Raw genomic sequence first — 27,813 nt, forward strand, 5'->3', positions numbered from 1 at the left:
GTGTGGTGAGACTTGGAGAAAGTTCAGGATTGTTTTCATGGGGGCTGGGAACCCCTTTTGCACACCGAGGAAGTTTTCTGTGTGTGACTGTATTCGATGTTATTTCATCTTTGAGTCTTTAAAATGTTGAGTCACTCTTACCAAGCAAACAAACAAAACACTTGGGCTATGACTCATATTGGACACTCTGGCAGGGAAACAGACTAGGGTCACTATGGAAACCGTATTCTCACACTTCCTGCACCAGAGCCTGACGGGCTTCCTAAACAGGATTTCATTTGGGGGGTTTTGGTCAGGCATGACCATGTTTCTGGAGATGTAACCTGTTCTGGCAGGAGTCAGCTATAAGAAGGCGGGATGGCAATGACACATTAGGTTTGGAAAGTTTGCTTGCTAGGTAACAGCATGACAGTGCCTCAGGCAGGAGGTGCCGTGTACTGGGCACTTGGGTTCAGCTTATTCACTCATTGCCGTGTATGGTGACCGCTGTTCCCATTTCACAGACACAACAGATTGGCCCAACACCATGAGCCAGTAGGGCAGGCTTGATCTGTGTGACACTCAAACCCAGCGCTGCTTCTAGCACATTCTCAAAGTTGGTGAAGCATGAATCATTTACTTTAAATAGAGCCAAGACAAAGTAGGCTTAAAGGCGAGGACTATCAAGCTGCTCTTTTGAAAGAACTGAAACCACCTGCAGCAGTGAATAGCTGAGTCGGTTGAAATGAGTCTAATGGCTGATTTTCTTTAAAGAACGAAACAACAAAATCTCCCCCAAAACAGACTACTGGCAAGATCCTATACCAAGATAGGTAGAAATTTATTTCAAATTTTAATACAAAGAATACAAACCTCAGTTTTTCAAAGACATCAAATTATTCTTCCATAATTTGCTCTTAACACCTTTAAGCTAGCAGAAAAAACCCATATAAGAAAAAGCTACAGACTGAATCCCGAGGGTCACATATTTAGTCATCACTGATGTACCGTGTTTCTCAAACCATCTTTTGGAGTTTAGATGAGATTGCATCAGCATGCACTAAACAGTAGTGAATATGGTTTCCATCCTAAACCCGGCAAGGCATCTCTGGCTGCACTTTTACCAAGAAAGAACCCCAGCTGAAAGCACAGATACCACAGGACATGAGAGGGACTGTTAGATATTACTAGGGTCAGGGGTTCTGACACCTTAGTCAGCTACCAAACACTTTTGGCTACAGCAACTGCTAGGGCAGTTTGCAAATAGAATTGAGATACAGGATAAATCAAGGATCCGTGACAACATCGGGGCTAAGCATGCCTTCAAAGGTGTAATAGTAAAGAGGAGACTTAGAAATTAATTATGTCCATTGGTATGGGTGGATTTTATATGGGTGAGGAAAGCGATGGGCATTAAATGTAAAAAGAACCACGGTGCTGCAACTACTTGAGGCTGGAGTGTCAAGGTCAAAAGCATTCCTAGGGAAAAAGGCTGGGCCAGGCCAGATGGGTTTCCTCCAGCAAGCAAGCAAGTTCTGATTCTTGGCTTCAGTTGGCTGGGGCCCTCTTAGTAGGAAAGCCTCAGCCTTTTCCTGTAACACTGACTACAAACTCAAAATCACTTTTAAGTGAACAGGTGATCTGTGACTTCAGAGGACAAAGGGGGGCTTCCTCCACAGACCCGACCTAGCATGAACAAATCTCCTAACACTGGTTCAGAAGCATCACAAAGTTAAAGCTTCCTTGAGGCCTTGAGAACTAAAACCAGTCAAGCCACACCCACCTAAACACTATTCCAGCTGAGTTAATCTCAGTGACAGCAGCTGTCAAGTAGGAGCCATTCATAGGTATAGGTGTGTGTGTGTGTGTGTGTGTGTGTATTTTCAAGTCCTGGCTCTTTCTTGGGATAGAAAGAACCCGTGAAGAAGTGGTAACAGAACCAGAGGTCAGGGCTTATAGCAAAACTGTCCAGCCACAGTGACAGTGACCTTTGGTGTTTCTTTAGGCCACATCATGGTCTACCCAGAGACTTGGTTTGGGGTGCACTTTCTTCTCCAGGCCTGGGTATGGTGTGTCCTACTGATGAGATGTGGCCAGAAGGAGTGGGTGATGGCTGCATTCTGGGGTTTCAGATGTAGCCGGAGGTTGTGGCAGTCCTGGCTCTTAGTTTCAGAGATGAGGGACAGGCAGTGAGAAGGCTGAGTCCTTCACCAGCAGGTCAGCTGACAGCTGAGTGGAATAAAGTCCTGAGAGGGAAAGGCATTAAGCAGGACAGTACTCGCTGGGTCACCATCCTCAGGGTGCTTCTGCCCACCAAAGCTGCATTTTGGCAAGAAGTGGGGCGGAGAAGATGTGAGCTGATGAACACCAAATCCTACTTGCAGGTTAGACACCGGCCCCTTGAAGAATGGGGTGTGCAGATGCCTGTTTCAGCTGGAGCTGGGCAGAGGTGACAGGACCTGGCCTCTGAGGCTTCACTCCAGCTTTTTAGCTGGCACCCGGGTCCGTGCAATGATTATGGGTACCAGGGCCAGGCTGCCGATTAGAGCAGCCCACAGTGGTCGGTAGAAGAGCCAGCCAGCAGCCACAGTCAGCAAGGTCAGTGAGGTGGCTACACAGAAGGCAAAGGCTTTCAGGCCAATGTTGACCAGGTCTCGGAAGACAGGAAACCAGTCCACTGTGGGGAAAGAGAAGGTCATGAGTCCCTGAGGATACTGTGCTCCATGCCCTAGATGGCTCCTCTCAGCCATTTAAGGGAGGAAAGGATCAAGGTGGAGCCAAATGGTCTCACACTTGCCTAGGATATCCAGGGGAGGTGAAGCTCAGCAAGCTGACATCCACAGCTTTATTCCTGCTCAGCCCAGTCACAAGTGTGGGTGCCTTGGCCCTTCAAAGTCCATGCTGAGGCCACCAAAAAGACCCATAACACCCTCTCTCCCGCAGAGCCCATGATGTACTCCACATTGCTCAGGGCCTGAGCTCTGAGCTACTGTGCCAAGTCTGCAGAGGAAGCACCTGGCGCTCAGACCACCTTGACTGAGGGACAGAGAGGACTACAGAGAGGCCCTGCCACAGCTCCCATTATCCCTCCACTCTACATCTGCCCTACCTGCCAGCATGCCTTCAATGGAAGAACCAGGATCACAGACAGGGCTTCTCAAACATGGTGGGGACTGAGACTCAGAGGGACTGACCTGTTCTCCGTAGCATGGCCAACATAATTCTGTATAAATTCTGGTCGTTCTTTGACATGCCCACAATGTGGCTGGTATTTATGAGCATACCTCAGCTGTCTAGGGAAAAGTCTGAGGGAATGACTTTAGTTCTCTGTATGTAAATGAGGAAATCTCCCATTGAGTATCCCCCAATACTTGCTGCCAATCTGGGATGTGCTCCAGTCACACCTCCCCCAAGTCCATAGACCTACGTGGGGGAAGGGCTTCTGCTGGCACCATAAGAAGGCTGGACGAGGACACATTGGGGTAGAGACCTGGCTACTGAGTCTCCCTGAGCAGGCTGTCATCCTGCTGAGTGTGTCAGTCTGGCACACTTCATGTCTTGGGCACCAGGTCCTGAATCAAACTGGGACACTTAAACTCGGACTCTTAAGCTAGACTTAGGGCAAGTGAGCAGCCCCTCCCCAGGCTCCCGATGTGCTAGCTGCTGCAAACCTGGCCTGGCTCTGCAGGATGTTTCCATACAGGAAACTTCTAAGCAGGGGCAAGAAAAGGAAGGCCAGGGAAGGGTACCCATGACTCTGAATTGAGGGATTTCAGGTGCAGATCCAGGTCACAGCACAGGCTGGCAAGCCTCCTCCCCATAACTGTCCAGTCATGGAGTAAGGGATGAGCAGAGAAGGCCAAACTGGACCAGCCTCCCATCTCTCAGCAGGTGTGAACATCCCTGCTCATCACACCTGCATTGCCTTTCTCTGCTATTCATCTTAAAGCTACCATGGGGGGTGGGGGGGATGACGGATGGATGGACAGACAGATGGACATGACAGAGACAGGCCAGATGTTTGGTGTCTTTCTCAAGGATCCCAGCTGAAAGGTTACCAATGCAGTGTGATGAACACAGGACCTCAAGAGGGAAGGATGGCTCCTGCACCTTTCTCACTTACCCAGGGTGTAGAGGATCCGAGTCATGAGGTTGAGGCCCATAAACATGGCCATCCAGCCAGCCGCCCGCAGGCCCCATGTTTTCATGGAATTGCTCTTCTGTTCTCTACGAAACACCTCCTGTAGACAAGGTGGCATGGTGTCAGGATCCACAAACTCACCAACCAACAGTGTGGGTCCTGGGGGCGGGGCATTGTTCCTTACAGAGCACAGGGAGATGGGCAAACCTCATGTCTAAGTCTCTGCCTGTTTGGCTCAAGAATATGAATAAGAAATCTATGGCCTTAGTACATGGTCTCGCCATCCTTCCCACTGCTGCTGTCCATATGGGGCACCTTCCACCCTTCTGGGTGGACAGTTTAAAGCACATGCTGGTCCTGGGTGAAGCATTAGCCCTCAACCCCAAGACACTACTTGCAGTTTCAGGCCCCCTGACTCCGACTGTACCCTCCTACTCTGTAGGCTGCACCTTTGTACCCCACTGCTGTCCCTGGTTTTCCTTCTGGCCTGTAAATGCTAATATTCTCTGCTTCTCCCACTCTGCCCAGGACCCCATGCACCCCACACCCCGTGTGCCTGTACTCAAACATAACACTACATGCCCAGCATTGCTCTAGGGCTACTCTGCCTCTTACACATCGTCCCAGCCTCCTGGCATGCTGAGCACTGACTCAGCCCCACCCCAGCCTGATTCCGTCTTCTCCATGGCAGCAATAATCCCACAGCCCGCCCACCTGCACAAGTCAAAATCAGGGTCAGGTGTGGTCTGTTTGCCCCTCACCTTACAAGTTCTGCCAGCTGTTGACGGTGATCCACACCATCACTGTTCCTCACGGGGTTCTTATATTAGCCTGCGCTTTTCTGGCCTCCCTTCTTCCTCACCTCATTCTCGCACAGCAACTGCCGCCAACCAGCTTTGACCCTCCACCCCTGGCCACCTATGGGGAGCCCAGGTCAAGTGTACTGTCTGTGCAGACTGTCTGCCCACAGTTGCCCAGCAGCTCTGCACTTCCTTGCAGTCTTGACTAAGATACGGTTTCCCTGAGAGCCTTTCCCAGACTCTGACTAAACAGTACTCTTGTCCAATCTCTAACACACAAAGATGGATGCCTGTCTCTGGATTTAGCTGCCACTGTCCTGTGGTTTACAAGCACATTGATCTGACTTAAAATAACTTAATCCGAATCTTCTCTGTTTTACTGAGACAGGAAGCTGAGGCTCGGTGAGGTTGTGACACAGCCCCAAGCTTCACAGATAGTTAACAGGAAAGCCATTCTGAAATGCCTGTGTTTGGTGAGCAGGTGTGGACGGCGTGAAAAGCCACCACATGAGATGGGGATGGCAACGGTGGTGTTTTCTAAAATGTTTCATTACAACAGAAGAGGAAACAGGTTCAGGAAGGGTAAGACTTGTTCAAGGTCTGTGGCTGGTGAAAGGCAGAGCCAGAACTAGGCAGGAGCTGGACAGGGAGCTTGTGAGTCATGCCGTGGTCTGGGCCCCTGAACTATTCAGACCCTGGAGTCCCTGCGTCCTGACTTTGGAGCCCAGCTTTCTTCTCAGCTCTGTGTGTCTGCCTGCTTGCCTGTACAGCCAAACCTTCCCTCCCAGGCCTCCTCAGCCACATCCTCCACCCCCCACCCTCTGGAGTCCTCCAGAGACCTGAGACTGCCTGCGAAGGCTGGAAACCAGGAGTTGGGCAAAGCCCTGAGAGTGAGAAAAGGGCTTCCTAATTTTAGAGCAGTTCCTAGGATGACTCATAGCCCAGGCTGGGAGGTGGCAGCCCCACCCTGAGCCTGGTAACCAGGCTCCCTAACAACAGACCAGCCACACCCTATCTTGGCCAGGTAAAAGGAGCAGGTGGGGTCCAAACACTATGACCCACTGGCGGGGGCTGGAAGAGGGCAGCTGAGGACGCAGTAACAGCAGCAGAAGGGCCACAGCTATGCTCTGAGGCCCGCTGCACCTTTGGCCTTTTCTGGCTGTTCTGAATTAAAACCCACGAATCTGCTTAAGACACACAGGGAGGCCCCAGCAGGGACCCACTGGGTTTACTAGCAAGAGCTGGAATTGATAATGCTCTATTCTAAAGGTGCATTCCTCCTTCTCAGCACTGGGAAAGGCACACCCAGGGGACTTAGGGACCTGTGTGTGTGTGTGTGTGTGGGTGATTGCCTCACTCACATGGCTCTGATAATGCAGCTCCAAACCCTCCATTGATGCCCCTGAAGGAAGAAGAGACACCTCAGAGTGGCCTCTGCCTTATGGCAACCTTGCAGCCACTGTCCCCTCTTCTCCTGGTACCCACTGGCAAGTGAACTCTTTCCTGCCCGACTTGATTATTCTAGGGTGGGCCTGTTCATTTTGAAGGCCTCCCCAAAAATGACTTGTCACAGAGGCCCTGGCTGCAGAAACTGATTGTGTATCAGAAACCCACCGTGCTGGAGCATGGCTGCTCTCACTCCTACCCTGGTCTCACTGTTCTCCTCGCACAAGACTGAGAGCCTGAGAGGGCAGTGTCAGTCCTCGGTGCCTCGCTCACACAGGAGGCTGCTGTGCTGTTTCCTTTTCTTCATACTGCCTTGGCCAGACCGCTAGTGGTGGGGCTTCTTAAACAGCACCGAGAAAAAGGGCAGGATGTGGCTGTCCCCAGCACAAAGGCAGGGCAGCAGCAGCTCACCTCGGCTGAGAAGTCTCCATGGTGCAGGAGCAGCAGGGTGTCCCCAGACTTGGTGGAGTATGGGATTAGCTGGTCACCTCGCTGCCGGGCAATCACAGTAACCTGATCAGGAAAGTCAGTATTAGAGCTAAGTGGAGTGAGGGTGAGACCCACAGCCTACCCCTCAGACTCCACACCAGTCAGGAGGTGAGGAGACCTGGGGCTTCTCTCCTTGTTTCTATGGGGTACAGCGCCTGGTGCTCTGGCCAAGCTGCTTCAGTCCAAGCTCTAGGGAGGCACTAAGTACGAAACCCACGTTGGGGCAGAGCAGGGGTTGGGGCAGATCTACACAGGGAGATGGCATGGACCACATGGTGACATTGCTGCTTGACATTCCGCCATGGCAGACCACACATCTCCAGCACTGTTTTACTCTCATTTTTAATGATTCTCACTATCAATGCCTTTCCCTTTGGGAAATTTTGTGCGGGCTCTAATAAAGGATGAAAATGTGTACAATGGTAGCCTTTCTAAACTAAGCAATTCTTTGGAAAATAAAATCCCCACCTTGGAACCAGGAATCCCATTGTGCCCTCCTAATTACATCAAGTGCAGGAAAGTTAGAGATTTACTAGACACACCTGACCCCAAGGATGAATGCCTACAATTCAGATCCAGAACCTGAGGCCGGTAGGGGCAAGGGTTCAGTTAGTAAGTGTAGAGAAATCAGAATGGTACAGTATAATGAGAAAAGAGTAAGACAGCAGGACCTTCCCTTTGGGGAACATATGAGGGGAACAGGCCCATAGAGTAAGACTAAGACACAAAGGGACACAATTAGGGAACAGCTCAGTGCTTATCCCCTTGGGGAATGAAAATTGCTCTTAAATTTTAGTGGAGTGTCTAGTCCCAGAAGTCCTTTTCCCAAGGTCAGACATTTGGATAGGGGTCCCCATTCCCTCAGCAGCTTGAAGAAAGTCCCTGCTTGCTACAAAGGAAGTTACTCTTCTTATCTCTCGCAAGAGGAACTTGTGGCTCTATTGTCAAGGTCAATACTAGATTCCTCAACCCCTGATCTCAAGTCACACCCCAACTCACAGGCCCCCTTTCTCCATTTTGTGTTATGTGCAATTATAGAGTATAAAAGTATAGAGTGTATTCTTTTTTCAGCAAACACTGCTGGCAGTCTTCCTGATTCACCCTCAGATGGTGTCCGTCCTCCACCCCCAGCCTCCACATATCCTCTTCGGACCTGAACCCCAGCAGAAGCAGATCTCCATCAGGGAAAGGCCCTGCTGTCCCTCTGGACCAAGAGCTACTATGGATAGGACTGGTGGTCACAGTGGACACCAGATGAATGACAATGTTTATGCACACTTAGCAACCAGACCAGGTCTGGATCATCTGTGCTTTCTCCAGAACCCTAAGAGTCTTCTATCTGCCTTCCGAGGTCAGGCCCTGGGGTGGCATTCTGACTGTGTGCTCTAAAGAACCAAGACCAAGTACTGTGGCTGGGAGAAGGGGCTGCCATAATTGGACAAGCACCACTAGGACTGTGGCTCCCAGTCTGGGGTCCAGGAGCCACTGTGGAAAACACAGACCTCTGAAACTGCCTAAGAGCACGTCTGCTGCTTGTGCAAATGAGAAGCAAAGCCGTTAGGACCCAGGGAATCATGAATGGGGGCAGCCCCAGGGAAGCAGATTACCACATGAGCTGGGCCCAGGTTAGGGTCATCATTGCTCAGTCCTGCATAAGAAAAGGAGACGCGGACATCACCAACCTGACGGTGGAAGAGAAGAGGGAGAGAGTTAGTGATCCAACGCCTGGCTGTTCTGACTCTTTCATCCAGACTGGCCTATTAGGAGGCCTGCCCAATTCCAGTCTCCCTGGCCAAGTGCAGCCTGGCTTCAGCTGTTGCACACACTCTCAGTGCTACTCAAAAGCCTTGTCTTCTGCTATCTGAGCAGCCCTCATGTCCACGTACCTCCGGGTACTTAGGGTTTTCACTGTGGTAGAAGAAGTCTCCTCGGCGAATGATGTCCACATGGGGGTCCTCCAGCTTGGACAGGCTCAGGGGCTTGAAGTTGTCAATCTTGTCAATGAGGCCTGAGGGAAGCCATGGACTCCACTCAGAACCCTGCTCTGTTAACCCTGAAACCTGACACTCTGTCCTTGGTGCTCTCAGACAGCAAGGCCGCATACCTAGCCTATGCCCTCTGGCTTTTGCATAATCTCCCAAATGCAGTGGATTTTTTTTTTTTTTAAAGGTAGTGGGTCTTACATAGCCCATTGTGGCCTCAAACTCACTAAGAGCTAAAGATGACCTTGACCTCTGGATATTACTGCCTTCACTCCTCAAGTGCTGGTATGACAAGGCCATACATGGGATGACTGTCATACATGGTTCCTTTTTTGTTCCATGACAGGGTTTCATTATGAAGCCCAAATCAGTCTCAAACTTGTTAATCCTACCTCGGCTCCGAGTGCCAGGGTGATAGGCATGTGCCACCACACCAGCTGCAATGCCCCCTTTCCCAACTCTATCTCCAGAACTGCCCTGTGCCCAACTCACTCTTCCAGGAAGGCTTTTCCATGCCCTGTCCTGCTAAGTCAGCCTAGTCACAGCTGTGAGAGTGGCTTTGCTTTCTGCCCTCCCTCCTCGGAACACACTCTCACCCACATCTAGGCTAGACCTCCCTCCACCACAGGCACCAGCTGAGTGGCAGAGCTACTGGGACAGTCAGGCTAAGACTGGCTATCTGGGTCTCAAGCATCTCCTCTGTCACCTTCCCAGGTTAGGCCCAGTGGAACCCAAGCATTATATGACTCATGGTGCCACCTTCAATCTTTAGGGTTTCTCCTCACAGTTATAGAGGAGGCTGTGATGCACCTCCTTGTGGGAGAGCTAGATGCCTGGTAGGGCTCATAAGTGGAGCCAGAGGTCAGAGGGAGGGAGGGCTGCCTGAGGCAGGTCTCTGGTGCAATGTCTGCTCAGAACAGACATGCACAGAAGTGTCAAAAGGGTGTAGCACCTGGGGTAATATCTAGAACAATCCAGGCTTCAGAGGAACTGCCAAGAGTGGGGTTTCTACAATTAGGGCTCACCTCACTCTGCCCCCAGTCCACAGTATAATTCTGAGATGGGGGCCAGCTGGACCCTGATACTGACTACCATAAGCTGTGGGTCTGCTTAATACTGGGGCTCCAGACCTAGAAGAGGCCAAGGGGATAGAAAGGCCTTTGGGTGGGCACCTCTACAAAGGCCCAAGACTTACCTGCTGAAAGAAAAAACCTGCCAATCTGGACAAAGGGGGCTGTTGCTGTGAAAGACTCCACTGCCATGGCACTGTAGGAGAGAGGGAACAATCAATAACAGGGCACCAGAGTGGGAGCTGTCTGGCTACTTTTGGGTTGTAGTGTGCTGGGGTCAGTCCCTACCCAGGAAAGGGATCCTGCAAGTCTAGGTACATGACCCCCAGGACTCCTGTTTCCCTCTCTGGGCTGAGCACCCCCATTCTGTCTCATCACCCAGATACATCACTCTCTTACCTAACCCGTCCCAGCCTCTTAGCTGTTGTGGAATAATACTCTAACTAGGTAAAGATGTGTTATATCTGCTTATGTTGTGGAATATTACTCTAACTAGGTAAAGATGTGTTATATCTGCTTATGTTGTGGAATATTACTTTCACTATGTAAAGGTGTGTTACATTTGTTTATGCTGCCTTTGTTTAATTATGTAAAGATGTGTTGCTCTTTTTACCTTGCCTGCCTAAGATACCTGACTGGTCTAATAAAAAGCTAAACAGCCAATAGTTAGGTAGTAGAGGGATGGAGTGGGGAGAGGAAGGGAGGAGAGAGGCTGTTAGCCAACCAGACACAGAGGAAGTAGTGAAAGTAGGACCTACTGAATGAAAGAGAGGTAAAAAGCCCAGAGGCAAAACATAGAAGAGAAACAGGTTAAACTAAGTTATAAGAGCTAGCGGGACAAGCACAAGATAAGGCTGAGCATTCATAACTAAGTCTCTGGGTTATGATTTGGGGGCTGGTGGTCCAAGAAAGTTGCTACAATTTGCCATGAAATGGAGCCTTTCTGGACCACATACCACTTCCAGCCTGGGCAGTCTCTTTCTTCCTGGCTCAACTTGGACCATGGCTTCATATGATCTAGCCATGCCCAAGTGCTACTTCATCATCCTCACCCATACCACAGAGTGACTTCTCCCTGAGGAATCCTAACACTGCCCCTAGAGCCCCCAACCTGGCTAACAGTAACAAGGCACTTTGTGACACAGGGGAGCCTCTTAGTCCTTTACCAGGCTAGTGCTAACTTGAGGGTCAGCAAAGGCCGGGTCTTCATCTGTGCATCTGGTGCCAACACAGAGCTTGGTGTTAAAACTGCATCTTGTGTATTCTTCAACCCATCACTCAGATTAGAAACTGAGGCTAGAGCCTGCAAGAGTAAGCAAGACTGGACTTGGGTGGGCCCAGTCCAAGCTCTCACCTGGGGTTTTTATGGCCAATCTCTCGGTCAAAGTTTTTGCTGTTGACAATTTCTGACCTCCACTCCGTATCTGCATGAAGAGAAAGGAGGGGCAATTCAGACCAGCCAAGAGTGGTCTCAGCATCCTCTTACCATGACCCTTGGGGACCAGGGTAGCTGCTCAGGACTGCCTGGATGGTGGGCATGCAGGACCCTGAGGACTGGCACCCAGGAACTTTGCCTGGTGCTGAGGCTTTCCACACCTGCCCACAGCCCCACTATGCCACCCACCACTGCCAGCCTGGGCTAGGGTGGAAGTCACATGTCCTGGGGATGCGTAGGGACCTGGAGAGTCTGGGACTCACTGTAGGAGTACTTGGTCTCCTTCTTCACCTGGCCGTCCTCCGTGTACTCACTGCAGAAAAAGCACAGACAGCAGAAGTCAGCTCAGGTGCCCGAGGCCATCTGCTCTCTAAGTGTCTGAAGTGGCCTCACGACCCAGCTCCCCACAGGGAGTAGAAGCCTGCTGGGCTCAGGAACAGACAGTCCCCAGCCACCATGGAGCAGGCACTATCTCTAGAAGGCCTGCCTGGAGGGACATGGTTTCTCAGCTTAGCTACAGACTCCAGCTGGCTCACCCAAAGATATTTAGCCTTGGGCTCAAAGAAATATCCAGCGGCAGCCTCTGGGAGAACCTAGGGTGGCAGGGGGATGTTCTCGAGTATTTCTTGATTACTCCCTTCCCCTCACAGGCCATGTAGTTCAGGTGGGGCTGAGTCTGGTTCTGGCTCTAGGTGACCAGGCCATGAGTTAACTGAGAAGTGGCTTGTGCCCTCTGTGAGAGGATGACCCAATGCAGGAAAAGCTGAGCAGGGACTGGCAGTAGAAGGCCACACTAATTCCTAGTGACACCATTTGAGCCTGGACTGTCATGCCTTGGGCAGTGCATCCTGGAATGTCCAGGTAAGTAAGCTGAGCAGCTCCCTTTCTGCTTTGGCCCACTCTGCGCTAGACTGTCGTCACCTCCAAAGAAAAGGTCGCCATGCACTAATGCTGGGGTCTGACACTTTTCTGATAAGCAGACACTACTCTTTGAATTCGGTTAAATGGTCTCTACATGAAAGCCACTGCCCTTTATCTTACCACCTGAGCCCCTGACGCCCTTCCTGCTATCCACTCCCTCAATGCCTGGCTCCTCACCTGGACTCTTCTGTCTCCACCCACTGGTACATCTCCACATGGCGCCGCAATTTCACAGCTGGAAGATGGACCCCGTAGTTTGGGTCAGACAAGAGCTTCAAGGAGAATCAAACAAAAGTGTAAAGGCCAGACGTATGGCAGTTCAGATTTCCCAGCCCAGGAGCCCAACTGCAAGAGGGAAAAAGATGGGCAGGCCTGGAAGTAAAGATGGAGACCAGCATGAAGCTGCCAGCCTCAGCTCTCAACACAACGCCCATGACCCTGAGCTTGGACAACAGCCCAGCTCTGATCACCGTACTGTGTGCTAACTGTAATTTGAGCTGTTGTTATCACATGTCTGTGAGACTGTTGTCATTAGCATAGGGGACACTGGGACTGAGAAATGACTTGACCACACAGCCACAGAGGGCACAATCACACCCATGTGGGTCTCTCTGAGGTCCAACTCTGAGCTACTGCAATTGGTAGCTGCCACCCAATCACCCAGCCTACCTTGGACGTCCGCAGGGCCCCGATGATGTGCACCAGCCTCCCTTCGTTCTCCGGAGCTACACTGTGGATGCTGTCTGGGGACACCACAAGTGACAGGCCCTCTGCAAGTAAGGTGGCTGTCTTCAGTGCACGACCCTGTCAGAGGGCAGAGAAGGGATTTCAACAGCTCAGGTGCTGCTTGACACCTTGCTGTGGGTAGAGAGAGGGATGGGCCTCAGTAAGCAGAGCTGCTGAGGTCTAGCACCTGGAGACTCAAGACTAGAACACGGGAAGACCCCACCAATCTCAGACTGCCTGACGTTGGGAACAGCTCTGTGTCTCCCTGCCCTGGACTAGTCCTGTGCCTCCACTTGCCTCTGCCTCCCACTCTCCAAGCTTCTAATCCATGTGGTTTACAAAGGCCAATCTGAAGCATTGTCCAAATCATGTGATTCAGGATTTGCCAACCAGGTGTGCTCTCAGATTAGCTGACACACTTCATGTGTCTCACCCAAAGGTGCCTGGAGCCTCTGGGAGAACCTAGGGTGGCAGGGGCACCTTTTCCAGCTTTTCTTGATTACTTTCCTGCCCTCCGAGGCCATGTAGTTAGGTGAGACCAAGTGTGGTGCTGGTTCAGAGAACCAAGACCTACGCCAAGAACCTGAGAGATAGCCATAACTTCTGCTAAACTGACTTAAAAAGACATGGTTCCGGTTCTGATTCTCTCAGATGCTAAAAAACTGCTTGGATGGGGGACTGAAATTGCTCCAAGGGAAGAAGCTGCCTTTGTGACGCAAAATGTCACCACAAAGAGGCAGAATTCCAGCAATCCAGCATGAGTTGAGTGCTTCAGCCATGCCTGAAGCAGGTTCTCAGGTGTGTGAACTGACTCACTGCCCCTCTGACTTACACTGAGGTGTGTCACTGCAGAAAGAATTCCAACTAACTCAGCAGCCCTCTCCCTCCTATAAACCTAGGCCTTTTATTTCAGAGTTCAGTCACTGGATCCTCGCCCTGCATCTTACCTCATTGGTGAAAATTAAGTAGAAGGAGAGCAAGAAGGTCACAAGCCCCACGAACATCCCACCGGAAGTCTCACTCAGTCGCTCCAGGAAGCCTGGTTGGGGGTCAGATGTCACCTTGACATGTTCTTTCCTACTGCCGATACTGGAATACTGAGGGGGAAATTGAGAGTTTGATGAGTTTTGAGAAATAATTTTGGTGTCCAAAATTATTCTTCCCAGAAGAACCCATATTTCCCACAGACATTGGGGGACAATTCTACTTTGGCATAGAACTTCTGGGCCATAAGTTCAGCACAAGGCAAGCAAATGCTTAAGCACATCCTAAAGACACCAACAAGCTATTTTACAAAGCAGCTAGAAGTGTATTTTTAATTAAATTTGAGAAGTAATGGCTGGGCTTCCTGAGGACTGTGCTGCTCTGTGAGGTTGGAAGAGTGGTAGGTGGCCTTTTGGACAGTGGGGTCACAGTTCTAAGGACTACCAGGTGGCCATGCTGAAAATCCAGTGAGAGGCGGGCCCAGTGCTGGCTGTACCTTCCAGCTAGGGAATCACGACAAGCTATTTGGAGGAGAGGGCATAGAGGCAGAGCTCAGGAAAAGGTGTCCTAGTAGGGGACTGTGTAGCAATGGTGTGGAGTGGTATCCTGGCTGTCCTAGCCATGCAGGGCTGGTAGAAAGACAAAGCAGATGGGCATGCCCAGGCAACACCCAGGAGACCAAAAGCCACAGGTCAATGGAGCAGGTTTTGCCCAGCTTGCTGTTGTCAGAAGTATGTCTAGTGCTTATCACCAAATGCAGAGACTGAGCCTGAATCCTAGCTCTGCTGCCCCACTAGCCATGGACCCTCCATTTCTTCACAGGTAAAGTGGAGGTTAAGCTCCGGTGCTGGGGCCTCGTTGGCTCCTATGGGAGTTACAACTATAGGGACGTTATCAGATTTCTCCATCACTGAAACTGACGCTGCCACCCAGACTGTGGGTGTGGATGAAAGTCACAGAGATACAAAGTGGTCACTAGGCAGGCACCTCAGAGAGCCAGGTCCCTTCCTGCCCAGGATCAGAGGATGGATTTGAGTCTGAGTCTGTGATCATAGCTGATGCCACTCTGGCTGTTCTCCAGGGCTGCCTCAGGCCTGCTGAGGACACCCACGGAAGCCAGAATGATACCATCAGAGACTCGGTGGAGACAGTCGCTGCAGACAAGAAGGTGACCATCTGTCAAGCCACTCATAAGCCAGCTCAAGGAAGAAGAGGCTACCACTACCCCATTTCACAGATGAGGAAATCAAGACTCACTGCTTATACTATCTGCCCAGATCAATAGCTTATAAGTAGTGAGTGCGGGTTCAAACCCAAGCAAATCCCTCTGCCCTAGACTGTCTTCCTTGTTGCTTAACTGTAATGTGAATTTAACAAGTGGAAGCAGAAAAAGGAGACTGTGTTCCTTCAGCTCTTCCTAAGCCCAGGAAGGCAGGGAGGGCAGGGAGACAGCTGGGGGAGAGGTAAGATGGGGAACGGCACATATGTGTGTATGCATATCTATGTGTATATGTACACTTATGTATCTTCCATATCACAGTCCACTTCCAGCACACTGGGCTCAGACTCAGCAAGCAATGAAGCAATAGGTGGAAATACACTGGGCCTGGAAATTGGCACACCAGGGTTGGAGTTCCAGCTTTGTTGCTGTGTGAGCCTGGTAACACACTCCACCTCTCTGGTCTGGGTTCCTCACTTGCTGGTAATAATACCTACCTGACAGGACAGTTGTTAGGCTGAATTCAGGTGCCTCTGCTCCACCCACTGTCTTAAGATTTTCTTGCTTACCCTGCCTGGTGGTTCAGCTACAGTATGGATGTTCTGGTACTCTGTCCCCTAGGCATGACACACCCATTGCCAGCTTGAAATAAGAACAGTTTTGATTATCCACATGAGCCCCTCACATGATCAGGCATGTTTCCTGGAAGAGTGGAAGAGGGTCTTTATACCCTCAGGTGAGAGTCCATCCACTCTCCTCCTATGTCCCACCCCCAGCAGTATGTAGTACTGCTGGAGTATACAGGAGGCAGAAGGCTAACGGAAGGGGGATTGGGAGCAAAGGAGATGACACTCCATCTACGCAGCTTTCCAGGGGTGGTCACCCATGCTGATGTGGGACTTTGGTGATATAGCTGTTTAGGGGTTACCTATGCTCCTGCAAGTACACCCAATAACCTCCTTGGTTCACCAAGATGGAGTTGGTAGGCTTGTTCCTTTGGTCTATGGTTATTCTGTCTGATGGAACGGATATTTGTTCAAATCTTCCCAGGAAAATAATGTAAAAATGGATAGACAAAGACATGGCTACTATAGATATCTCATTGTATCTATGTTTGTTGGTGTGGGAGTCAGACCCCAACACACATACCCAAGATGGTCTCTGACTGTACGAGCCTGTAAGAGTGACTTTTTCATGAGTTAAGTACCTCCCAGGTACAGGCTCTGTGCCTAGCAATCTTCCCTAAACTTCAAAATAACTAATCCTATGAGAGAGTGAACCCTGGGAAGTTAAAGAGTGGAAGAATCTTGATTTGCCTCTAGGCTTGGCTCCAAAGCCTGTCCTCGTCACCTTCCCAAACTATTGCTGCAGCATAAGCTGGCTTAGGGCCCCCGAGCAGGTGTCTTCTGCTGGGGAAGTGCAAAATATGGTGATGATAGGTGCCAGTAGGAGTCCACCTGCTCCTGTTAGACTGGTCTACAGGCTGCCTTCTCCTCTGGCTCCAGTGCAGCCTTCCTAACCTCTGGCTCTTCTCCCCTTCCAGAGTGAGACAATATGCCAAGCAGTCACTGCTTGGGCAGTAGGTGACACAAACTCTGGTCTCTCAGGAGATGTAGGAGGCCAAGAAGAGGTTTGCGGGACAGAGGAGAAGCCTGGGAAGAGGGCCGGGCCAGAGGAGGGCAGCATGACACTCTACCAAGGAGGGAGAGAGGGTGTGCCTGCGGTTGGCAGTGTTCCTGAACTGGCTTCAGAGGCACTTTCGCCAGAGGCAGCGGTGAGTCATCAGCTTCTCCCACACCCAGTCCCCTAGTAAGTGATGCTGCTCAGCTCGTTGAATGAATGTTAGCGTTCACTACTATAGTTCTTAAAGACTAGTTGCAGCAGGAAGAAGCCAGAGACTCGGGGCAGGGGTGGGGGGACGGATGTGGGGGAGACTATCCTCAGCCAGGGTCTCTTACCAAATAAGTACAGTAGGGACCGGGAGGAAGAAAAAAGCCTCCTTCTCCTGGTGATCCAGCCAGGATCGTCCAGCTACAGTGGCATCACAGCCCGGCGTACACACCCCCTAGGGCGAGGAGGTCAGAGCAGCCTTTGCTGGACAGCTCCACCTGGGCGGGATCGCCTTGCCAACATACCCACCGACGGACACTTTCCCCGTAATCCTTCTAGTCCCCAAGTTTCATACCCCCGGGGGCCCAGAAAGTAACTAGAAGTCGAAAGAGCTGCATGCACGAGCTGACTCGACGGAGGAGAGCGTCCCACAAACGCGCGGCCTGAGGGTGTGTGAACAGATGGACAAGAGCAGGCAGATCAGGGCCGCCTCACCCACTGGGGTCGCATCTCCTAAGGACACAGCGTGGACCCGAGGAAGAAGCGGGCCGAATGATGGTGTGGCCCGGGGACCAGGAGTTACTCACGTTCGCGGCCATGGTGGGCCCAGCTCGCCTCCACGGTCTCGCACTGCTCTGCTAGGAATTGTTCTGACGACCGGAATGCAGAATACAGTGACCTCCTGTCTGCTACAGAGCTGCAAGACTCCGCGTGGAATCCGAGACCTGGCTGAACTCAGGGCAAGAGTTACCGCCCCGCGGGTAGTTATCTGCGCCCCCGCAAGTTGTCTGCGCGTGCGCATCTCGCAGCCTGCTGGGAAATGTAGTCCGCTGTCGGACACTTTCGCCACAAAGTGCAACACTCCCATTGCTTCACTGGTGCGCGTGCGCTGCGAGATTTCTGGGAATTGTAGTACCTGCCTCGTTGGAGGGGCGCACGGGCTGCTAGGCAATGTAGTTTTCGGCGGAGAAGAGGCGCTGGTGCTTCGAAGGCTTGGAGGCAGGCGCGCGGCGGGCAGGCCTGGAGGGGGCGGGTCCGCGTGGGCCTCAGTGCCGCCCGCCAGGCGTGAGGAGAGGATAAGGGAGGTCACCGCCTGAAGGTGTGTCCGCTACGGCCGCACCGGCTGCCTCGGAGAGCTGCGAGCGTCGGGAACAACCATGTCTTACTGCCGGCAAGAAGGTAGGTCGGGCGCTGCCATGGAGACCGGTCCGGCGCGGGCCTGCGAAAGACACGCGGTCGGGTGGTTTCCACAGGGCGGCCGTGGGTCCTTCGTGGGCCTCACGCGGCGGTTTCCAAATGAGAAAGTAGAGGCTCCGTGATCCAAGGTCACCGCGAAACTCAAACCCGGGCCTCGGAGGCCTCACGTGGGCCCTGCGAGAGCGGAGCACGTTGTATCTAGTTGGCAATCGGGAACCCTAAGGAATTAATCACCCTCGTCCTTAGCTTTCCCCACGTGTTTGTATCCCGCACAGGCTTTTTTAAAACTATCCCGGAAAGTGCCACTGGCAGGAGCATTTATTGAGCTCCTCCTGTATACCAGGCAGTCTTTTAAACTACACGTAGCTATCTTTCTAAGTCAGGTTCTGTTATTGTCCACGTTTTTAATCAAACGGTAAACTGAGACGGGTTACTCGGCCCTAGAGCCCAGGTCCTGAAGCTGCAGTGCCAGTCGGGAGCCTTCCTTTCTTCCGCCTCTAGCCATGTTGAGGACCACTGACTTCCCTCCCTGTTGTTACCTGTAGGCCAGAAGATTCTGGACTAGTGTGTGCCACGGCCTCCTGACACTAACTGGCTCCTGTGTCTGAGCTGCCAGCCAAACCCTCCAGGCCCTAGTTTCCAGTCTTGTAAATTGAGAGGCCGTTCATGGTTCACTCCGGTATTCACCCAGCACGTGCCCAGGGCAGGAATGAGCTGGAGAACTTGTGGGAATGAATACAAAGCTACAGAGAGACTTGGGTCACCCAGAATTTTAGGATGAGTAGGCCAGTTTCTTCACCCTAAGACTAGGGAATCGGAAGGGTAAAGGGACAACTAATCCACCTAAGGCCATGCATTCAGTTAGAAGGCCCAGTCCACACAGTACAGCCTTTCTCTCCTACCCTAGAACACCCCCTTCCCGGATTCAAAATTAACTGACATCTCTCCTGAGGACTATGTCTGTTGGTTAGCCCTTGGTGTCCCTTACATCTCTCCTGAGGACTATGTCTGTTGGTTAGCCCTTGGTGTCCCTTACATCTCTCCTGAGGACTATGCCTGTTGGTTAGCCCTTGGTGTCCCTTACATTTCTCCTGAGGATTATTGGCTGTTGGTTAGCCCTTGGTGTTCCTTATCCAAAAGCCCCCATCTCCCAGCACTGTTAGGCAGGGGAGTCAAGATTTTTGTTCCCTCTAAAACAACCAGTTGGCAGGTTGATGTTGAGTCTTTGGGGAGAGGAGTCTAAGCAGTTAAAACACTGCTACCTCTTGAAGGGTTTACAGGCCTTTGCTTCTCCAGGAAGGAGGTTGGGTCCATTTGCTGCTACTGTAGGATTGAACCTGTCTACCTGGTTCAAAAGATGACCCATCGTGTGGTATTTGTTTTTAGTTAGTTTCTTGTTTGTTTGGTTTTTTTGAGACAGGGTTTCTCTGTAGCTTTGGAGGCTGTCCTGATACTAGCTGTTGTAGACCAGGTACGCCTGGAGCTCACAGAGATTCGCCTGCCTCTTCCTCCCGCCTGCCTCTTCCTCCCGAGTGGTGGGATTAAAGGCGTGCACCACCACTGCCCGGCTTTAGTTTGTTTGTTTGTTTTTGTTTGTTTGTTTGTTTGTTTGTTTTTGAAACAGTCTCACTGTGTTCTACAAACTCAGAGATCTTCCTCTTCCTCCTAAATACTGGGATTAAAGGTGCGTGCTCTTCCCTACCTATGAGTACAAGGCCAGCCATGGTTACAGAGTGAGATCCTGTCTCAAAAACAACAAAAATAAAAATAAATACTGTGTAAACCTTAAGGTGACCATACTATGTTTTCCTTGCAGCCTCATGGTTGCTCTCTTGCTCCTTAGCTCCTGGCTATGCCTTTGTCAGGTACTTTCTCCCTCCAGCTCCTCACATTGCCAGTTCTTGTCCCTTAGGAACCAGCCCAAATGTCACCAGGTCTTCCCTGGTACTTTGTGTCTCATAAACTCTGAAATTTCTGTCTTCTCCCACCAACCTGAGACATGGCAGAAGGCCTGGGATACATTGGGTGCTCAGGATTTAATTGAAGGACCCCAGGTGCATGCCTGTCCTCTCTCTAAGCAAATGATGGCCTGGGCACATGTATGTCAAAGGTCCATACACCTGTCAGTCTCCAGACTGAAGACCTTAGGTTGACATTCATGGAGTCCCACAGTAAAACGCCTCACACTGGCCTTGCGCTGACAGTGCCTGCCTGCTTCTCTTCATTCAGCAAAGATTTTATTGCAGAGTGAAGTGTCTGCCATTGGGTATGTAATGGTGAGCAGGGTGACAATTTTTGTGTCTATAGAATGAGAAGAGGTTAGCATTAAAGCATTCCCAGATGGATAATTACTAATTGCTGAGTCAGTGTACTAAAGGCTCTGCAGGGGGTTGCCAGGCTTTGAAGACCATTTCAGATGCTGTTTCCCCAAACCTCAAACCCTGTGAGAACAGAGTTCCTAGAGCCACCTTTTGCCTTCCAGCTTCACTTGGCCTTGAGCTCTGCCCCCCCCCCCCTTGCCACTACCTAACTTAGGGATTGCAGGTGTGGTCTGCATTGCCGCCTTTATTTAGGGTAGGGATCAATCTGGCCTTTTGTGCCATCCATACTCAGCAAGCATCCTACCCAGTCCCTTTTAAATTCTTTATCCTAGCCCCGATGGAATCACAACACTTGAGTTATTTATTTTCCTTTCTGTAGACAACCCCTACCCCCAATCAGTCTTCTTCACTTGATGCATGTATCATAGTCAGAGAGCTGACACCCCATCCCCAAGTCCTGATACCAAGCAGAAAGTGTTGAAGGTTTATGGACAATGCTTTTCACTTTTATATTTATATTTTATATTTCACTTTTATTTTTATGTTTATATTATGTGTTTTACCTGCTTTCTATTTCAAGAAAAGAGAATAAAGGATACCTACCTTTGTTTTGATGTGAGGGCTAACAACTCAGAGATGTAAAAGGAGTCCTAAACTGCTTCATCCCAACCTGACTGGGTGTTTGTTCTGAAGCCTAAGGCCATGTGGAAGTACCAGAGAGTTTGATTGCACTCAGCTGAGGTCACAACTGTCAGCTGCTTTTGCTTAGAACTCAGCAGTTATACAAATTGCTTTTGGGGGTTCTGGAAACTAGCCAGTCTCCAGGGTCATTCATTAGTCACTCTAGCATGACCCAGTGGCCTTGCTCTGCTGCTTTCTCCAGCAGTGGGAAGAGCAGTCTGACTGTGTTAGTTGTTGGGTGCCGAGGCCAAGACTGCCTCTGGCAGAGAGCCCAGGTGGGTAATGGGGCTAGCCCTGTGTGTGAGACCTGTTCCTAAACTGTCCTTTTAACTGAGGTAGCCTCTCTGATGTTTGCCCTCGCGTGCCTTCTCCGAGCTTCTTCCTTGGATATTCCAGCCCAAATGTGTTCTCCACTCTTTGCCTTACTCTTCCTTCACGTGCCTGAACCAGAACTTTCCAAAATAGTGGGAGAAGTGGACACAGTGCTGACAACTTGAAGAGAGCCACCTGTCTGCAGCCTGACCTCAGCTTTCACAGTAGCTACTTCCCTCAGGGCTACTCAGGAAGGGCAGGTTTACTCAGACCTGGAAAAAAATCTCCCAGTGTACCCTCTGGGTGAGGGTCTAGAGTCAGGGTGGGCTGTCTTAGGGTTATCCAGGCACTTTTCCTGGGAGGGTTAGGAATTTTGGACGTTGGCCTTTCCTTCCTCCTCCTCCTCCTCAGTTGGCTGGGGCTGAGTGGGTCTCTATTGCCCTTGTTGTTATGCTCAGTGCTCAGGTTAGAGGTCGATAATGTCTGTCGGAGAGGGTAGTGTGGGTGCTGGAAAGGTTTGGGAGTAAGGAACCTTGGAGGTTCCAGCCCGTGTAAGTCACCATTGTGAGCAAAGGGCACTGCTGTTCTCTGTAGAAGTGATGGGTGGAGGGCTGGCTGCCACACAGAATCCAGAATTGAACCAGTCCAAAGTCTGCCTCCAAGGGGCCACCATGGAAACAGATAATACCCTGTGAAGTGTGGGTGCTGAGGAATGGTCCCACCACAATGGAAGTGCCTGACATGTGGCTGCTGTGATGGGGAGGCAGATAACTGATGGCCAGAATCTATCTGTCAGGATAAGCCACAGGGTGTTCAGGAAAGCTATTCTAGCCCTTTGTTCTTTTCCTTTTTAAGAATTTACTTGATTTTACTTTTTGAAACAGGGTCTTTATGTAGCCCAGACTAATCTTGAATTCACTCTTCTGCTTCAGCCTTCTGAGTAGCTGGGATCATCAGGATTCCTTACAGGGTCACTATAAGGTTTCTGTCAAATAGGCATGTTTGTCCCACACCATTGGGAGAAACTCTAATGTCAAACATACCTGTCTCCTTATGCCTTTCCCTGGAGGCCCCAGGACCTTAGCCAGGCCTAAGTAAAAGTGGGCAAGGGGGTGGGGTATTCTGAGAAGGTTGAACTCTGCGCTCTGGGCTGGGCAGGTGAGTTGAGGGGGCTGCTGCAGAAGAGGGAAGGAGACCTCACTCTGAGGCTGCTCCAAATCTGCCCTACCCAGTCTCCTTCCTTCTCACGGTGGCTGGCTCTGGAGCCTCACAGCTGTGGACTGGGGACCCCAGGTCATAGTGCTCCAGTTTCTACCTGGTTGGGAGTTGTCCATAGGCTCTTCTCAAGGGGAGGATGGGAATGCATTCCTCTTCCCCCTCAGTTTAGAGAACTGGATGCTAGGCCTTCTTCCTTACCTACCACCTGAGTGCAATTCATGCCAGCTGGCTCTCATGACTGCTGGACTGTCCAGTCAGTGATGAGGACGTGTTCAGGGGACCGTCTTCAGATTAGCTGTTCTGTGTTTCACTTTCCTTCAATGAATCCATCTTTTTCTGCTCTAAACCCTAGGGAAGGATCGGATCATATTTGTGACCAAAGAAGACCATGAAACTCCTAGCAGTGCGGAGCTGGTGGCTGATGACCCCAATGATCCCTATGAGGAGCACGGTGAGAGATGAGGGACCCACAGACACTCCAGGGGGGCTTGGTGTTAAGCACCACTTTCCCACTTTGTCTCCCTTGGCCGTGGACAAATGTCTGACTCTGTGGTTGCTGTGTCTCCCTTCCAGGGGTTGGGACTGTGCTAATGCAGCAGGCAGCAGTTTCTTCTTACTAAAGCATTCTGTCTCCATTCTACGTGTTTGTACTGATGAGACTGAGAGTGACTGAAGTGTGGTTAACAGGGATCTCTGCTCTGTCAGCTGACTGGGGTGAGCCCTGCCATGTGTACCAGCTAATGTGCAGGCAGGAGAGCAGCAGCCAGGCAGCTGGTCCTTCTCCCCTGTTAAATCAGGAGGACTCAACACAGCTACTCAGAACTGTAACACTCCTGGGTTCATCTCCGAATGTAACAGTAGCTCCTTTGACACAGGATGTCATGCTTTGGGCTAGACTCGTAGGTACTCTGGTCTGTTGGGTAAGTGAATGCAGCATTCCCTGTCCATATAGCGTCAACACGACTCACTTCAGCACTGGAACAGGTACTTCGGGTGAGAGTTGTTGGTGAGGTTGAGCTTAAAGCAGGCAGTCCTGGAGGACGGGCTTGTGGTTAGGACTTTTCAGACCTGATCTAAAGCTGATGCTTGTTGTGGGTGGGACCCTCACCTGTTAGCCTATTGCCAAGTAAGGGTGAGTACCTAGCACTGTGTTGGGGATATTTGCAAGTCAGATGTCGTAGTTTTAGTGTTCTGATAACGGCTGCTGAAGTCAGTCTTTCTTAATGAGGAAGTACGAACTCATGTCAGTTCTGGTCCTTTGTTTACCTTGAGTCCATATTAGCTTCACATATGTCGCAGAACTCTGGAGGTGTGAGCAGACAGTGTCTGCTTGTGTTTGAATGCACTTCTACACTATAATTGCTAAAGCTCTGCCATCTTGTAGATGTGTGTTTTATGTCCCAATTCATATTGCAAGACCTGAGTTGTGGTTTTTTGGGTTTTGTTTTTTTTAAATTTTATGTGTATGGGTGTTTTGCTCGCACATGCATCCAGTGCCTGCCAATGCCAGAAAAAGGTGTTAGATCCCCTGAGACTGGAGTTACAGATGGCTGTGTGCTGGAAATGGAACTTAGGTCCTCTACAAGAGCACTTGAGATTTCAAGGCCAGCCAGTCTGCTCTACAGAGTGGGTTTCAATACAGCTAGGACCCTATCCCAAATAGTAGCTCAGATTGGGGTCACAGGTATGTGCTACCACAGATAGCGTCTGGGCTATAGTTTTTAAATGTCAGTCTTAATTCTTTGAAAGCTGTTCTGTGGGTTATGTTCAGTATTGAGAATCCCTCAGAGGTTGCAAGTAGAGGAGTGGAAGTTGGGTCTCTGGGGATCTGATGGGCTCTGCTATTTTCCTGACTTGGCTCTGAAGCCCAATACCTGCAGACAGTGTCAGAAGGACTACATAGGTTGCCATGCAGCTTCATGTAACTCTGTAACTGTATTGTTGCTGATGAGCCGCCTGCTGAGGAGCACCAGCGACATTTGCTGCTGTCCCCAAACAGCTAGAGCAGATCTGCTGATAGGCTCTCAGAGCTGATGTTGAGAGGCGGGATTCTACCTAGGACTTTGGACACTAGCTCTGCAGCCGCGCCTGGGCATGCCACTGGAGTAAAGGATCACGTGGCATTTCAGTCTATATGGGCCTTTTTTTCTTTTCTTCTTTTCCTTTTCTTTTCAGTGCCAGGCAAATGCTCGATTGTCAGCATTCTCAGCTTCAGTAGGCTCATAGAACTCTTTCTATAACCATCACAAAAAGTAGAAATGTCATCTTGAACCATTTTGGAAAACTAGAAAATTCTATTTAGATGTGAATAAAGTTCATAGAAAAAGCCATATTCAAAAGGAAGAAGCCAATATAGTTTTAATAAAAACCCACCTATAGCTTGACTTCCCAGCTCATTCATAATACATCACTTAACTTAGAAGTTTGATTTAGTAGGACAGTGGTGGTGCACGCCTTTAGCACCTGGGAGGCAGAGGCAGGCAGACCTCTGTGAGTTCGAGGCCAGCCTGGTCTACAGAGTGAGTTCCAGTACAGGTTCCAAAGCTACACAGAGAAAACCCTGTCTTGAAAAGCCACAATAAATAAATGGATAAATAAATAAATAAAATTTATTTTTTGCAGACTGTGAGTGGCAAGCCCTGTTCTACCTCTGCTATGCCCCACCCTAATGTGTGATTTGTATAGGAAGAATAGAGCCCCACTAGGCTAACAGCACTTGTTTACTATACAACAGATTTTAAGAACTTTTTACAACCATATGTTTACACCACTCTCTGGGCTATGCTGAGCAGAGGCATGGTCAGGGACTGCATGGGGAGCAGGGCCTGGAGGATCAGTATTTGCTTTGGCTTAGGAGATTCCTGGTATTTAAGTCTCAGAGTTCTGAGGAGGTGGCTTAGACAGTAGACAAGGTCACGGGGAGGGGGCGGGGAGCCTTCCACAGAATAAAGACCAAGCAAACATGCTTTGCTTGTTCAAGATCACAGAGGACATCCCTCACCTTCCCCTTGTTCATCTTCCTCTTCCAGGACTAATACTGCCCAATGGAGATATTAACTGGAATTGCCCATGCCTTGGGGGAATGGCCAGCGGCCCCTGTGGCGAACAGTTCAAGTCTGCCTTTTCCTGCTTCCACTACAGCAAAGAGGAAATCAAGGGATCAGACTGTATAGACCAGTTTCGGGCCATGCAGGAATGCATGCAGAAATACCCAGACCTCTATCCCCAAGACGAGGAGGAGGAAGAGGAGGCAAAGCCAGTTGAGCAGGTGGAGGAAACAGCTGCTTCTAAGGCCTCTGCAGCCAAAGAGCAGGGGTCCAGCTCCTGAAGGCCACAGGCCCTGGCCGCCACTCACCATGAGACTTTCTTCTGTACAATGCCTTTTGGTCACCTCTGTGAAAGTTCCTTTCCTCTGTGCACTGTTATGTACAAAATAACTTATTTTAATGATCAGAGGTCTTGGCTACTTGCCATATACACTGAAGAGGTGTGTACACCTATGTCCTGTGTAAACCTGTCCTTGAACGTTAAGCCACTGCTGGATGTACTCTGTGATTGCCCTGGATTTTGTCACTTTGAAATACTGTGCTGTGGCTTCTCAGCAATCAAAAGTTGTTACTCAGGAAAGTTATTCGTGAAAAAGCTGACTTATTCTGACCCATTGTATTCCTTTTGGTAGATTTTTACACCTCTTTGGGAAATTAAGTAGATACCAAAACTCCTTCAAGGGTATAGGTCCATTCCTATTGGAAGAGGCTGGTGGTCAGATGCTTGAATTAGAGTACATGGGACTGCTACCTTGTTCCTAGCTCCTAAGTTTCTGTGCAGTCCAAACTCCAAGGTGTCTACAGTTGCAGGGTGGGATTGGACCCAGTGACTCCCAGTCCTTCCTGAGTGAAAGGAGAGGCTTGGGTTTTGCTTTATTGTTTTGCGGTTCTGAAAGTCCTGGTTTGGGGCCCATGTTCACTTGGTCCAGTCAGTTGTGACATTGATGTGGGGACCTAGCTGCTTCCAGAGCAGAAGCCAGCAGAGGAAATGTCTGAATGAAGTACTCAATTAAAAAGAAAAAAAACTTCTGTCTGATTTAGTATGTGGCTTTTTACTAGTTAGAAAGTTGCTGGCTCTCTTGTGGTGGTAGAGAATGAACATGTGTGAAGATTTTTGGGGGGTGGGGTGGGGGAGTTGCCAGGAAGGCACATCCCAGCCCTAGTCTTTTGTAATTTTGAGACAAAGTCTCACTAAGTTGACCAGGATGGCCTTTATCTTCCTGCCTTAGCTTACCGAATGGCATGCTGAGCTACAAATATTTTTCTGTAAAGAAAATAATAAATTAGGAAAAATGAATTCCATTGAATGTCCTCTTCAGAGCTACTAGTAAAACCAGTCTGGTGGTGGCACATTCCTTACTTTCAGGGGAGTTAGTGGTAGGTGGTTCTTTGAGAATACAAGGTCAGCCTGATACTTATAGGGAGTTTTGGGACAGCCAAGGCTACATAATGATACCATGTCTCAGATAAAGCCAAGCCAGGTTGAATCTTTTAGCATGTTCAGTGTTGAGCACAGAGCAAGCTCCTTGTTCTTTTGAATACTTGTTCTGCAAACAAGGTAGATTGTTCTCTTGAGGATGGCTCTCTGCAGATCCCTTGAGGTAGTGGCTTAGTTCTTAGGCTGCACTGTCGTGGACCCTCAGATGTTTGAGTGCATTTGTTACCCTTATGTAAGGGTAACCTTGAAGCAGTAAGGATTTCTTTCCTAGTGGGGTTTGCTGCTGTGGGGCCAGGCACCACTTTTCTAGGTCCTCCCTCACTGGAGTCATCCCCAGCCTTGGCCAGCTCCTCACAAACCAGAGCCACTGTTAGCAGGACTCCAGTGATTGAGGTTTCAGTTCTTCCCTGGCTCTCAATTCCTTGCCATATGGACCTTACCTCAGAGCAAGAAAGAATAAGATGAAAGGCACAGACGGCATTTTTCTAATTTAATCTCAAAAGCTGAGGGACACTCACCAAGCCACCAGAGCCCCCAGCCAATGGCATTGCTTCCCCCACAGCCACAGCTTTTTGTG

The 27,813-nt window shown here is 50.2% G+C and overlaps 2 protein-coding genes across 2 annotated transcripts; one reads left to right on the top strand and one right to left on the bottom strand.

The window, feature by feature from the left end:
- Positions 1 to 801: 801 nt before the first annotated feature.
- On the bottom strand, positions 802 to 17,813 carry Tmem43 (transmembrane protein 43). The gene is made up of 12 exons (XM_087904489.1): positions 17,610 to 17,813; positions 13,937 to 14,086; positions 12,933 to 13,067; positions 12,441 to 12,535; positions 11,606 to 11,655; positions 11,262 to 11,331; positions 10,033 to 10,103; positions 8,742 to 8,863; positions 8,463 to 8,537; positions 6,778 to 6,879; positions 4,103 to 4,220; positions 802 to 2,656 (listed from the first exon to the last, which is right to left on the bottom strand). Exons 1-12 carry the CDS (start codon positions 17,619 to 17,621, stop codon positions 2,454 to 2,456), a joined length of 1,203 nt encoding a protein of 400 aa, XP_087760615.1. The 5' UTR covers positions 17,622 to 17,813; the 3' UTR covers positions 802 to 2,453.
- Positions 17,814 to 18,005: 192 nt separating this feature from the next.
- Chchd4 (coiled-coil-helix-coiled-coil-helix domain containing 4) lies at positions 18,006 to 26,827 on the top strand. Its single transcript, XM_048438373.3, has 3 exons — positions 18,006 to 18,201; positions 23,104 to 23,202; positions 25,781 to 26,827. The coding sequence occupies exons 1-3, from the start codon at positions 18,180 to 18,182 to the stop codon at positions 26,077 to 26,079; spliced, it is 420 nt and encodes a 139-aa protein (XP_048294330.1). The 5' UTR covers positions 18,006 to 18,179; the 3' UTR covers positions 26,080 to 26,827.
- Positions 26,828 to 27,813: the final 986 nt, after the last annotated feature.

Source organism: Myodes glareolus, chromosome 3, assembly GCF_982192425.1.
Source record: "Myodes glareolus chromosome 3, mMyoGla1.1, whole genome shotgun sequence".
Classification (NCBI taxonomy): Eukaryota; Metazoa; Chordata; class Mammalia; order Rodentia; family Cricetidae; genus Myodes; species Myodes glareolus.

What these genes read in the sequence shown, in the direction of transcription:
- Chchd4 (XM_048438373.3), top strand. Translation starts at nt 18,180, where the DNA reads ATGTCTTACTGCCGGCAAGAAG. An exon ending in GTCTTACTGCCGGCAAGAAG is followed by an intron (nt 18,202 to 23,103) that starts GTAGGTCGGGCG and finishes TCTAAACCCTAG; the next exon opens with GGAAGGATCGGATCATATTT. An exon ending in TGATCCCTATGAGGAGCACG is followed by an intron (nt 23,203 to 25,780) that starts GTGAGAGATGAG and finishes TTCCTCTTCCAG; the next exon opens with GACTAATACTGCCCAATGGA.
- Tmem43 (XM_087904489.1), bottom strand. An exon ending in GGGCCCTGCGGACGTCCAAG is followed by an intron (nt 12,536 to 12,932) that starts GTAGGCTGGGTG and finishes TTCTCCTTGAAG; the next exon opens with CTCTTGTCTGACCCAAACTA. An exon ending in TCGGATCCTCTACACCCTGG is followed by an intron (nt 2,657 to 4,102) that starts GTAAGTGAGAAA and finishes CTTTCCCCACAG; the next exon opens with TGGACTGGTTTCCTGTCTTC.